Raw genomic sequence first — 13595 nt, 5'->3', positions numbered from 1 at the left:
GGAAAGTCAGGAGTGACTGCTTAATGGGTATAGTGTTTTATTTTTCGGTGAAGAGAATATTTTGGAACTAGATAGAGGTGGTGGATGAACAACATTGTGTCTGTACAAAATGCCACTGAATTGTTGACTTTAAAATGGTTAATTTTATGTTGTGTGGATTTCATCTACCCAAAAATAATATCCTTTCTTTGCTCAATACCCTGCAATGGATCCCCAGTTGACTCAGAGTAAAAGACAGCGTGCCTTCAAGGGCCCCGGAGGTCCCACCTGATTGGGTCCCTCTTATCTCTCCTCTCCCTCCCACTCACTCCATTCCAGCCACACTGGCCCCCCTGCTGATCCTTGGAGGCGCCAGGTGGCCTCCTGCTAGGAGCATTTGCTCCAGCGGTTTCCTCTGCCTGGAACACTTTCCACAGGTATCTGTCCAATTCTTCTAACTTCCTTAGCGTCTCCTTACCAACCCCCTGGGGACAATAATTCTCAGTTTCCTCTGTATTCTCAGTTTATCAATTTTTCCTGTTCTAGCGCTGGATTACAACTGTTGGTCTCCCTGCCTGCCTTCCCCTGCTTCCCAGAGCACGAAGAAGCGTGCCTCCGCAACCCACTATTTGTGTGACCTTGGTCCAGGAACTGGACTGGGCTCTCCTCCTGAAAGTGGGTAAATAATGTCACCGACCAAATGAGGCTGTTGAGGCATGGAATCTGATCAGGCAGATAAAGTGCCCCTGGCAAACCTCAATTTTCTGTTTCTCAACAAAGCTTTGGCGCGTTGTAAGGATTTGCGGGAAAGTGTCCAGAACCGGGAGTCAGGAGCCCTGACTTCTAGCCCTGGAGGGCCGCGTGACCTTGGCCAAAGCCCCTAATCCTTCTCGGTCTCAGATCCGGGGGCTGGAAACCGAGGAGGTTCTCCCGGCAAGCCCCTCGGGCTAGTGACATTCTAAGATTCCAGGAGCGAAGGAGCTAGAGGGGTGGGGTGGAGGAGGGAGGCGGGCGCGCCGGATTGGCCTCTGAGCGCCACGTGTCCGGCTCGGAGACCACGGCTGTCCTCCCGGCCCGCCCCGCGCTGCGGCTGCTCCTGGGCTAACGGGCTCCGATCCAGCGAGCGCTGCGTCCTCGAGTCCCTGCGCCCGTGCGTCCGTCCGCGACCCAAGGCCTCCGCTGCGCGGTGAGTGGGCTGAGGCTGGACAGGGGAGTCGCTCTGGGAACCCCTTCCCGGGGGGCTGCAGGGACACAAGCAATAAGCGTCCAGTCATCGGCTGATCGGTACCCCCCGCCAGGAGCGGGGACGGGAGGGCGCGGTAACCCGAGAGTGTCGCAGACTGGGTGTGTCTGGGGAGCGCAGCGGAGCAAATCTGGGGCCGGGGCAGAGAGGCGCGGGCGGAGGGCGCCCTGGCTGGGGGAGGGGAGGGGAGGAGAGGGGAGGGGAGGGAGTCCCGGCGCTGCAGAGGGTCTGGTTGAGGGTCCTGGGCGCCGGAGCTGAGCCAGGGGCTGGTCCTGCCGGCCTTAATTTGAGGGGCTCAAGAGACTTTGAAGGCCCGGGGTTGGGGTCAGCTGGACGCCAGCCTAAGGACCCGCAGAGAAGGGTGTGGCTGAGGCCCAAGACTGAGAGCAGGAGCGTTGGACCCTCCAGCTGCTTATAAAATGGCTTGTGTGTGGTGTCGGGGGAGGGTTGTCTGCCTGCAGAGAGCTGAACGTCCGGCCGTACATACCTCGGGGCCTCATTGGACCCCATCCGCTTTGGGCCACTGCTTGTCTATGAATGCAGTCTCCCAACGGGGCTCCGAGGCCTCCTATGGTGAGGCAGGGGCACTACGCTTCTTTTTGCTTCCCCTAAGCGGTCTAGGCCTTCCCAAAGTTTGGGGGCTTCAGATGATTCCCCATATGCCAGCATGGGAGCAAAATACCCTGAATCGGAATCCCAGCCCCTGTTGCAGTGTGACCTTGGGCGGTGGCTTTCCCTCTCTGAGCCCGGATTTCCTTCTCCAGGTCCATAGTTGAGAAACCCAGTCTCTTTCAAAGGAAACAATGGCTTTGAAAATTGATTTACTTGTCAGCTGTATGGAATGATTGCAGGTTTGGGAGTCTTGATTATAGATTTGGGAAGCCTGGTGCAACCCTTGTAGGCCCTACAAGGGGAAAGGGTAGGAGGTCCTTTGGGACAACTAATCTGGCCACGGCTTCCTGCCTCCTCCTTCCTTTCCCTAGATTCTTTCTAGTGGGTCTTCTCTGACAATTCCAAATTTGGACATATGGCTCCCGGGTTTGTGAAAGGACTCTGGTTTCCCCCCAAGAGTCCACCCTTTTCCCTCCATTATTCCTTCCCCCTTGCCCAAAACATGCTTGGGATTGCTTCCACTGACCCAGATGGCATATCCTGACCTGCTTAGCCCTTCATGGTGATGTGAATGACCGCCCCAGTTTCAGCCCCTGTGGACCCTGACCTTCTAGCAGGCAGGCCCTGAGCCATGCAGAGGGCACTGGCCTGGGGTCAGAGGAAAGCCCGGTTACAGTCCAGATGTGCTGGGGCTTCTTGAGCAAGCCCTTTCTCTAAGCCTTTGTGCCCCATCTGGAGCAAAGTCTGCTAAACTGGCTGCCACTTCCAGTGCAGACATTCTAGGATTCAACTATTCTAAGATTTAGGATTCTGGGAGCTGGATGGGGCTGGGGAGGGCAGGAGGCAGAGGCTTTCATCACCCTCTGCAGCTGTGACAATCACTCATCCATCTTTCTTTGCCTTATCTACCCTTTGTTCCTAAGGCAGCATCTGCTGAGATACAGAAAATATTTGCAGTTTCTGGATAAGGGCCACAGCTGTTGCTGGGGCAAAATGTAGATGTGAGTGTGCAGAGGAGGGGCCAGGGAAGCCCAAGGCCTGGCCTCTTGAGACTGACTCCTGGGATGAGGTGGGGGAGACTGCAGTGCTGGGTAGCTGCCAGTGACTGGCACATCCGCACTGCAGCATCCAGAGGGAGCCCTGGGCCACGGATCCAGCCTCAGACTCAGCCCCTGCCCTGCCACTAATCAGCTAGGCACCCTGGGCACATCTACTACCCCTCTGGGGCTTAGCCCCTTCCTCTCTACAGGGATAGGACATATACCCAGGACACACCACTGGTATTAATAAGATGAGTTGGGTCTGAATAGCTCTTGCTCTACCATTTTAGGATTTTCTGGGAGGCCAAGTGGAGTCACCAGCCTCACCCCACCCAGCCTCTCCGATATACTTCCTGGGTAGCGACAAAGCACAGGATGTGGTCTCTACCATGATTCCTGAGCATGCATGTTACCCTTCTCCTGCCAATAGAGGAGAGGAAGTCGGACGGGTGTCTTTATGCCTATAAACTTGACTTGGAATCCAGCCTCATTCCCTTTCCTCCTGGAGTTGAGAAGCCCCCACAGAGACTGGCTATGGAGGACTGACTGTCCATAGGTTCCTTAGATGTCCCGCCTATCTGCAAAATGAGAATGAGATCGATACCTTCATGAGGCTGTAAGATGGCAGATATGAAAGTGCTGTGTTATCTCGAAAGGGTGTGGTGCTTGAGAAGGCAGGCGACCTGAGCCTCAAGTTCCTCTTCTGAAAAACCCATGTCCTGGTGGTCCTTAAATAATAGCAATAAAATGGTGACCACTATTACCTCTTGAACCCTTAAATTTGCCAGGCCCTGGCTGAAGCCTTGATATGTTAGACGCTGTTATTAATGCCTGTTTTGCAGATGTGGAAACTCCAGCCCTTAACAGTTACTTAACAGTAAGGAAGAAATAATAATGACAAATGCTTATAAAATATAGTGCTTCCTGTGTGCCAGGTCCTCTTCTAAGCTCTAGACTTGTCTTAATTTTTTTTATCCTCGTCGTAACTCCCATGAGGGAGGTGCTATTTTTATCCCATCATTTTTTTTTTAAATATGAAACAGGCACAGAGAGGCTCAATACTTGCACAGCACCACACAGCTACTAAATATCGCCTTCAGGCTTCAATCTCAGGCAGTCTGGCTCCAGCCTCTACACTGTGAGACACTACTTTGCTGCCTCTCACAAAAGTGACCTGAGCTGGGGTTCAAACCTAGGCTAGACTAGTTCCAATCCTGAGGCAGACAGATGATCTCCTGAAGCCTTGTCCAGCCCTAGGATCAATGGTTCTGGGTCAGGAGAGGAAAAGACACTGCTGTCTAAGAAACCCCAGTGCATCAAGCTGGGGGTGTGCCCACGCACAGAGCCGGGGATGGCATTTACCCCAGCTTCATCAGAATCAAGGCTCCTGGAGGGTTATGGAGCGGGTCCTGGGTGTCTTCCTGTAGACCAGGGGAGAAGCCAGCAAGAAAGGGGAAACAGGGAAGGATCTAGATTTTATAGGCCAGGGGCCTTCTAAGTGGGATGGATATACCCTAGGATGCACTGAAGATGTTCTTTTGGGGGTACAGGAAGAAACTATTGGACTCCTTATTAAATGTACTTTTAATGTCATATTTTAAAAGTTTATTTCTGTTTATCATGGTAAATACTCAATTTTTCCTTGGTTATGGGTTGTGTATGGGATCAAAATATATACATATGTATATATATATATATACATATTTGCATATATATATATATATATATATATGCTGCAAACTGCCATATGACATCACCTTATCACCAGCTTTGTGGGGCCAGGAGCCTTGTCTGTCTCATTTTCTGTTCGACCCCCAACTCCTACCAGTGGGCCTAGTTTGTAGGAGGTGCTCAAATAAATGTTTATGGAAAAGCATGCCCCTGCTTGATGACTGATTTTCTTCTGATGTTGGGTAAGTGACTTAACCTCTCTAGTTTATCTCCTGGCTATAGAAAAAGGAGTAAAGCACAGTCTGAAAATCAACAGTAGATGGTTCCATTTGCTGAGGTCACTAAAGAAAGCATGAAAGCCACTTAGTGCATTTTACCCCCAACCATCCTTAGGAGCCACGCCCTGTGGGAGGGGGTGCAAGAAAGAGGCATATGCAGTAATTTTCTAAAAAGTGTAAAATTATGACTCATACAGATACAAAAATGATCATGTGCTGTTCTACTTATTAATCAATGACCACACCAGGCAGATGTTATAACCAGCTCAAAAGACACATTTGTATTGAAAGAAATGTGCAATTAGAGACAAAACATTTTTTACCTGAGGGAGTGGGAAATCAACTGGACCTTTACCAGATAGGGCAAGGAGTATATATTAGAATTATTTTGTGTTACCATCAATTATTTGCAACTTACTGACCTGTAAAATAGCTCAAAGACAATGAAAGTCTAGAGTCAGACAACCTGGAGGGTTTTCCTTTGAAGTACAGATTCTTTCCCATAATACCTTGGAGGCTAGCAGCCCTTATAAATGGAGAAATGATAAATCCACAGTGGTTGACCAAAGCCAGTCAAATCAAGGTGGTTTCAGAGCACCCTAGGGAGGAATACCTTCTGGCTTATTAGAAAAGGCGGCATTTGAATCCAGCAGATAACAGTGGTTCTTAGCCTCCTTGGCTGCCATTAAAATCACCTAGGAAAGTTTTTAGAAATTACCAAAGGCCAGGCCTCACCCAAGCAATTGAGTCAGAATCTCTAAGGGCTGACCTTAAATCTTTGGTAGTTTTGAAAAATTCCCCAGGTTCTGTTAGTGAAGCTAGAATTGAGAAGCACTGGTATAGATTATGGAAAGCTGGATTAAAAATGTTGGTGGAAGGCACTCCTGGTTTAGCAGGCGAGAGAGGGCGAAGAGGAAGGTGGTGATGGCAAAGAAGTCAGGAAGGAGAACCGATGGCCTCGACTGCTGAGCTTAGAGGCCCAGTATTAAGGGGAAGCACTGGAGACTTGTGAGCAGAGGAGTGCTGTGGCTCAGGCTGTAGTCCCTCGGGCACTCCCCTGAGGCAGAGGTCTGGGTGGGTTTTTTGCATGATTTTCCATATTATTTCTTTTTTCTTAAATCACCCTCCCACCACACCTGGTTTCACCCCCTTACGCTCAACATCTCCTTTCCCTCAAAAGTGCACTCTGTTCCTCCACAGCCCAAGCTACCTTTCGAGGACAGAAATGCTTTTTCTTACCCTGGTGTTACTATTCTTCCTGGCATGCCCCTGCCTCCATTCCATTGAATCCAGATTTTGACTGTGCACCTCTATCAGCCTGCACCCCTAATATTTTCTTTAAATTTATACATGTATACCAAATAAAAATGGGACATAAAAGGGCAAGATTAAAACATTTGGAAAGTGGTGATATTCTTGTCTTGCACCCCAGTGGATTGTCATACCCATTACCCCACTTTGGAGACTACTGCTGTAATAATGACAATTGTGGCAGCAGAAGTCACCGTTTATTAAACATTTAATCTGTACCTGGCCATGCTAAGTATTTTACCTGCCTTATTTCATTGAATCTTCACAAAAACCTTACAAGAGGGTCATTTCAGGATGAAGAAACTGAGGCAGAGAAATTCCATAACTTGCCCAAGTTACTGAGCTTGGAATTTGCATGGTCAGGATTTGAACTTGGGCATCGACCATAAAGCCTGCATTGATTCTAATGCCACATTGCCTCCATTGTAAATGTTTGGGCTTATCATAATAAAAGCCACCATTTCTTGAGCCTTGACTGTGTGCCAGGCACTGTGCTAAGTGTTTTCCCCCTGTTATTTCATTTATTTCTCAGTACCTATAGTTATTTCTATCTGCATTTTGCAGACGTGGAAATTGAGATTCAGTTTAAGTAACTTACTTACATCACAAACTGCTGGGCAACATCTGTGCCTGAAAGCCCATGCCTTCACATGACTTGGACAAAACGCTTCCTCTATCCACATCTCTGTGGTTGGGCAGTGGTGAGCTGTTCCTTCTAGAGTCAGCCTGGAGCTCTTGAAGGGGAAGGAAGAAAACATGATTGATTGCAGGCAAAAGGATGAGGCAAGGGGTGGCCACAGCAGCACAAAGCCACCCAGGACATTCGTTCTGCTCCTGTGTGGGTTTCAGGAATGATCAGTCATGATAAGTCATCACAGTGAATCTCATCTAAATCTGAGAGAATCAGGGTTCCTGGGAGGAAAGAGGCACAGGTCTGGAATGACCTTGTTTACTAGTCTTGAACAGCTCTTTCAACCAAGATGATGAACATTGCATATTGGCTGGTGGAGATGGGGAGGAATCCTGTGGCCTGGGAGATAACCCTCCTAGGACTGATATTCTGCTGTGAAAATCCTGAGTTGAAGTCTCTAAAAGCCTCTAACTGTAGATCCTACCAAAGAGGGAGTGATGTATTGTCCCTACTTTAGAGATGAAGAAACTAAGGCTCAGAGAGGGATCTGGCTTGCCTGAGGTTACATGGGGGCAGACTGGGAACCAGAACCAGGGTCTTATTCTTTGGACTCTTCCTGGTGTCCCATTGCAGCCAAGACCCACAGTTGTGTGGGGGCTTGTTATGATCGAGGGCTGCTAGGCAGAGATGTTGGCTGCTTCCTGGGCCCTGGCATGTCACTTTCCCTTTCTGAGATGCCTTTACCCCGTCTAGAAAATGAGGGTCTTGGAGTCATGGATTATTAAGGGCCCTTCTGGAATTCTGAAACACTGGATGTAAAATATTCAGCCAATTTGAGCAGTGTGGTCTGGGTTGCTCTGGGAGGGATCAGAAGCCATCTCAAAGCCAGGGTAAATGGTGTATTTATGATTAGCTCAGGAGCTTCCCAGAGCCCTCAGAGGAGGGGCTGTGGAATCAGCAGGGGGACTGGCCTCAGAACTGCAGTCTGAACATCTAGTTCTGGAAGGAGCTTGCTTTTTACATATGAACCGTGCACTCACACAAGGCACACAGAAACTGCTCTCAGAGCTGAGAATATTTTCCCAAAGAGTAAGAGGCCCCTCCTTGGAGCCATCTCTCCTTGGAAAGAGGAGCTCCTCCAGATGGGCCTGGGCTGCAGCCAGCAGCTGAAATTGCCAGCAACGAGCCCAAAGGAAAGTGCTTCGAGGCTGGCTCAGCCCTCCCTCTGTCTGTGTCAACTAACTTCCTGGGTCTCATTCAGTCCCTGGTTCTCTGCTAGCCTTAGGCTTCCTTCACTGTCTCCCCTTACCATCCCCCAGGTCAGAGGAAACAGAGCTGGCCTCCAGCCTTATCCTGGGGTAGATGTGGGCCCCCTTCCCCCTCCAACACACACTGGAAAGGGGGTACAGTTTCCATTTCCTGGTGAGAGCTGCACAGTTGTACCAAGGGGCCCCTGGTTGCCAGGGAAACAGCAAGGTTTCCGCAAGCTGAGCTGAGCTGAGCTGCATTTGCAGGCAGATCCATCCTCTGCCTTCCACTCCCAACCCCATCTGATGACTGTCCTCTGCTGACTGCAGCTTGGGGAACTCATAATCAGCCAGTGGAGACACAGAGGCAAACACGACAGAGACCCTGTCCTCAACTTCCCACCAGCACAGTGAATATCACCATTTACTAAGAACAGGTCTCGTGCCTGGCCTCTTATGTGCTGCCTTTGACATAACTTAGGTCTTATCCTCCAACAACCCTACAAAGCAGAAAAGGGAAAGCTTCAGTTTTGTGCTTGAGATCACCTTGAACTCAAAAATGAGCAATAAGCCCACGGTCACATGGCTAAGATTTTCCCTAAGTCTTGGGGGAACAGGGAATATGTGGAGAACTGGAAGGCATTGAGCTGAAATGTCTCCATGATTTCTACTCTCCTAGTTCTGTTCCTTTTAGGTCTTACTGGGTAAATCTGATTGACTTTGTTATGTTTACTTTTTTTTTTTTTTTGAGTCAGAGTCTCACTCTGTCGCCTAGCCTGGAGTGCAGTGGTGCCATCTCTGCTCACTGCAACCTCTGCCTCCCCAGCTCAAGCGATTCACCTGCCTCAGCCTCCTGACTAGCTGGGACTACAGGCACACACCATCACACCTGGCTAATTTTTGTATTTTTTCGTAGAGACGGGGTTTCGCATGTTGGCCAGGCTGGTCTCAAACTTCTGGCCCCAGGTGGTCCTCGCTGCTTGGCCTCCCAAAGTGCTGGGATTACAGGCATGAGCCACTGCTCCTGGCCTCTGTTATGTTTACTTTTAAAAAGCAATACACAGACATTGTTAAAAGAGATCAGGCCGGGCTTGATGGCTCATGCCTATAATCCCAGCACTTTGAGAGACTGAGGCAGGCAGATCACAAGGGCAGGAGTTCGAGACCAGCCTGGCCAACATAGTGAAACCTGTCTCTACTAAAAATACAAAAATTAGCCAGGTGTGGTGCCGTGCACCTGTAATCCCAGCTACTCAGGAGGCTGAGGCAGGAGAATCGCTTGAACCCGGGAGGTGGAGGTTGCAGGGAGCTGAGATTGCGCCACTGCACTCTAGCCTGGGTGACTCCATCTCAAAAAAAAAGAGATCAAATTGCCCAGACCTGCTTAAAGTGGAAAGTAGTGGTCCTTTGTTTCTCTTCTCCTTCTCTTAAGAAGATTGTTAAACTTTCATCTGTTGCCCTCCTGAGTGCTCGTTAGCCAGCTCCCCACCTGCTTCTCTTATCCTTCCCAAATCAGTTACATCTCTTTTTGCATTTATTTTTACGTATCGTATCTTTGTTCCTTCACTGTAGACCCTGTCTCCTGATATCCTCCGCCCACATTCCTTATCCATTTTCAATGAGATATGTGTCCTGTTTTCCTGTGTGTTCCTGTCTTTTTTTTTTTTTTTTGAGACAGGGTCTTGCCCTGTCACCCAGGCTGGAGTGCAGTGCTGCAACCTTGGCTCACTGCAGCCTCCACCTCCTGAGTTCAAGCAATCCTCTCGCCTCAGCCTCCCAAGTAGCTGGGACTATAGGCATGTGCCACCATGTCCAGCTATTTTTTATTTATTTATTTTTTTTAATAGAGATCGGGTCTCACTATGTTACCTAGGCTAGTCTCGAACTCCTGGGCTCGAATTATCCTCCCACCTCAGCTTCCCAAAGTGCCAGAATTATAGGCATGAGCTACCACGACCAGCCTGAAAAATCCAGTCTTTACAGTGGCCTCAGGCACTGGTCCCAGATCCTACATCCTACCACACCACTCCTGGCTACCACATCAGCCACACTGAGCTCGTGGTGGTTCCTCACTTGCACTGCCCCGTGGTGTGCCCCCAGTCGCATTCGTGAGATCCTCTGACCCCTCCACCTGGGACTACACCCCTTGTCACTCTCCTGACGAAGCCTTGTCTTTTCTCTGTAGTTCTTATCTCAGCCTGATGAGTGCATTTGTTATTCATTCCCATTACAGCATAAGCCCTAGAGAAACAGAATTTTAAAAATCTCTCATATTTCTGTATGCACAGTGCCCAGAGCAATGCCTGACTCGGAGCAGGTGCTAAGTGAGTGCAGATTGACTTGTTCAGGAATGACAGTCCTTCAGATATTGCAGCAGATGGTGGGAAGCACTTTGAGTCCTATCTGCAGGCGGTCAAGCTCTGGGTTCTGAAGCCATCCTTGTTGACTTGAAAAGAGGACATGCATGGTGCAGATAGTATAGACTCTGCGATCTAGAAATTGTTGAATTCAGTTCTAAGCTGTGTGATCTTGGCTCATTTATTGTGATGCTCCAGCCTCAGTTTCCTCTCTATAAAAAAGGAGAATCTGATGTGTGGAAGGATTTCTGTGAGTATTAACTGAGACGGTGCTACGACAGGTACCCTGCCTAGTCTGGAGGAGTCAAGCGGTCAGTGGTGGGTCAGTGCCATGCCCGCCCTCCCTCGGGGATCCGCGTCCCTTTCCCATCCTGCTGTGAATATCTGGACACAATCTAGTCTGTCCATTGTCTTCTGAAAAAAATGTGATTGGCCCTGAGCTGGGTCATTGGGTCTGATTTAACCCGAAGGGCTGGGGGCAGCTAGAAAATAGCAGAGGGAGGAAATGCAAGGGAAAGAAAGGGGATGGTTAGAGTTGGGGGAAATCTCACATGCTCTCTTTCTTCTCCACAGTGGATTCTGCTGCAGAACCGGAGACCATGGCCAAACCAGCACAGGTAAGGGGCCTCTCTTTCCTGAAGGTGGTACTCTGCCTTCTCTGGGCCTGGGATCCTCCTGGAGTCACTAGGCCTGCTGCAGAGACCCCTGGTACCTTCAGCTTGAAAGAAGGAGGAAAGGTTCTTAGGCTTTGCTTGCCCCTGTTACAAGTCACGGCTCTTCAGATGCAGGTCACCATAATGTAATATAACCCACAATATCCTAAGCAGAAAAGGATGTGTATTGGCTTATCTGACAGGAGGCCCAGGGCTTCAGGTCTGGTTGAATCTGGGGGTTCAAATGATAGTGTCAAGATTCTGCCTGTGTGAGCTGGGCTTCTTCCGGTGGCTTCATTCTTGGGTAGGTTCTTCCTTGCATTGGCATGGTGGTCATCAGCAGCTCCAGGCTTCCATTCTGCTGTCTTGGCAGCCCAGGGAGAAAACAACGTAACTCATGCCCAGTGATTCCAGGGGAAGGCCCAGGTCTGGTTCTCATTGGCTGGGCCTGAGTAACCTGTTCTTTCTTGGAGCAAGGAGGTGGAGTTGGTCCCACCTGAACTGTTTGGCCTGAGGAAGGGAAATGGATACTTGACAGGCAAAAAGGCAATCGAGGGGCTTCTCTGCTCTGGACATGGAAATGTTCTCTGTCACACCCATTTGGGATTGAATTTCCTTGGCTTGGGAGACTCTAACCTCAGTCTCTCATGTCTGACCACTCTGCCGGGCAATAGAATTGGAGGCACATGAGAACTTTTACTCCCATGTGGCTGAGACGAGGTTCTGGCCACGGTCAGAGGTAGGACTCTGACCTCGACTCTACTCTGTTGAGGCTGGGCACGGTGACTCTCACCTATAATCCCAGCACTTTGGGAGGCTGAAGTGGGCAGATCACTTGAGCCCAGGATTTCGACACCAGCCTGGACAATATGGTGGAACCCCATCTCTAGAAAAAATACAAAGGTGGCATGTACTTGTAGTCCCAGCTGCTTAGGAGGCTAAGGTGGGAAAATCACCTGATCCCAGGAGATTGAGGTTGTGATGAGCTGAGATCATGCCACTGCACTCCAGCCTGGGCTACAGAGCAAGTCTCAAAAAACAAAAAACCTCACTCTACTCTGTTGGGGTTTGCCTGAGGGTGCTGTCTTTTGGCTGGCATTGGAGAAAGCCATGCAGTCAGTGTGACGATGGGATTGGCAGGGAGAAGAAACTTGGGGATCTTGAAGAAAATCATGGGACTTGGTCCCATTGTCCCTTACTCCAACCCAGAAATACTGGCCACAGAATGCACAGACAGAAGCTGTCTGTGAAGTCTTTGGGCCTCATGTCCCCCTTATGGAATGGTCGAACTCAGTAATAACAAAACTCTATCCATCCTTGACATCATGACTGCCCCCAGTGAACCTGGGCTTATAGGATATTCACAGTTTCTGAAGGGCACAGGATGTTATGGGATCAGTACCCTCAGAGAAGTCCTAGCTGTGGCCTTCCTCACAGCCACTGAGGAGTATACTGTGTGTACAAGGGGCCTCTCTGGCCAGGAGGAGAGAATGTTACTGATTATGGGCAAAAATCCAAGGTGGAACTTTCACTGTTCCCATTTCCTATGTGTAGTCATACTAGAGCTACTTCCTGAAAGGCATTTGAACTGCAGGATTCTAGATGATCCAAGTGGACAGGCCAGGCCCTGGGAGATCAGAGAGGCCAGGACCTAGGGTGCAGATCTTTGGACCTTGGTCCAGTGCTCCTGGGCCATGCTTTCTGCCTGGCTCATCTGTGGTTTCTTGTTGCCATGGACTGGGGGTCAGTAGACCTCCTGCAAGTGAGTCCCAGGATGGCAGGGCCTTAGGGAACCCTCCTCCTATGGGGTGAGTTGGCACCCTCCGTGCACAGTGTTCTGGTGGGGCAGTAAAGGAGCTCTGGGGCATGCAGGAGGGCACCCCACCCAGGTTGAGGAGAGAGGGGAGGCTGCCTAGGGAGAGCTACTCAGGGGAGGAACAAGGCGGCTGAGAGTGGTCTTGGTAGGGACAACTGGGACAGAGGCTAGAGGGAGAGCAAATGCAGCATGCTCAGGGGAGTAAAAGTAATTTGGTGTGCTTGGGGTGCAGTGGTTTGGGGGAGAGGTGAGGGTTGCAGAAGACAATAACAGAGAAATGTGAGAAAAGCCTCCCGGCCATTGAGCTGAAGTTGTTGCTTCCAGTTATTAGCTCGGCTTTCAATTATTAGCTTGAATCTGGTGTCCTCCAAAACTCCAACACATGCACACATGCATGCATGCATACACAGATATGCATGCACGCAGCAAACTGCTCACTCTTCTCTGGCCTAGACACCCCCCAGTTCCTTCCACTGTGGTTATTGTGCTGTTCTCCCTATCTCTCCTTTTGGAAGAGGAGAACTTGAGGCCCAAAGACATGAAGAAATAGGGTGGTGTCATGGAAGACCCAGGAGGCATGGCACTGTGGCCTCCATTTCACAGGGACGTTCTTGGTTTGAATGCAATAATGAACATAAAAACACCTTGAGGACAGGGCAGGATAGGCAGTTGCTTGTGCCTGGGACTTCTGGGAGATGTGGAGGTGAGGCCTGGGTCAGGACTGGCCAAGGCAGCTCTCAGCTGGAGTCCTGGCCAT

At 49.8% G+C, this 13595-nt stretch overlaps 1 protein-coding gene across 2 annotated transcripts in view; it reads left to right on the top strand.

Annotated features, from left to right (window-relative positions):
* The first annotated feature begins 1038 nt into the window (after nt 1-1038).
* Nucleotides 1039-13595, top strand: part of ANXA6 (annexin A6) — a 55805-nt gene continuing 43248 nt past the window's right edge. Inside the window, exons 1-2 of one of the 2 annotated variants that reach the window (XM_032158393.2) lie at nt 1039-1165; nt 10943-10986. In XM_032158393.2, coding sequence (XP_032014284.1) covers nt 10969-10986 — 18 coding nt within the window. In that variant the 5' untranslated portion in view covers nt 1039-1165; nt 10943-10968. The remainder of the gene's footprint in view (nt 1166-10942; nt 10987-13595) is intronic. The other variant, XM_032158395.2, reaches the window with a different exon arrangement.

This window comes from Hylobates moloch, unplaced genomic scaffold (genome assembly GCF_009828535.3).
Source record: "Hylobates moloch isolate HMO894 unplaced genomic scaffold, HMol_V3 SCAFFOLD_6, whole genome shotgun sequence".
Classification (NCBI taxonomy): Eukaryota; Metazoa; Chordata; class Mammalia; order Primates; family Hylobatidae; genus Hylobates; species Hylobates moloch.
Note: the sequence above shows the minus strand (reverse complement) of the source record. Positions and strands in the feature narration are given on the sequence as shown.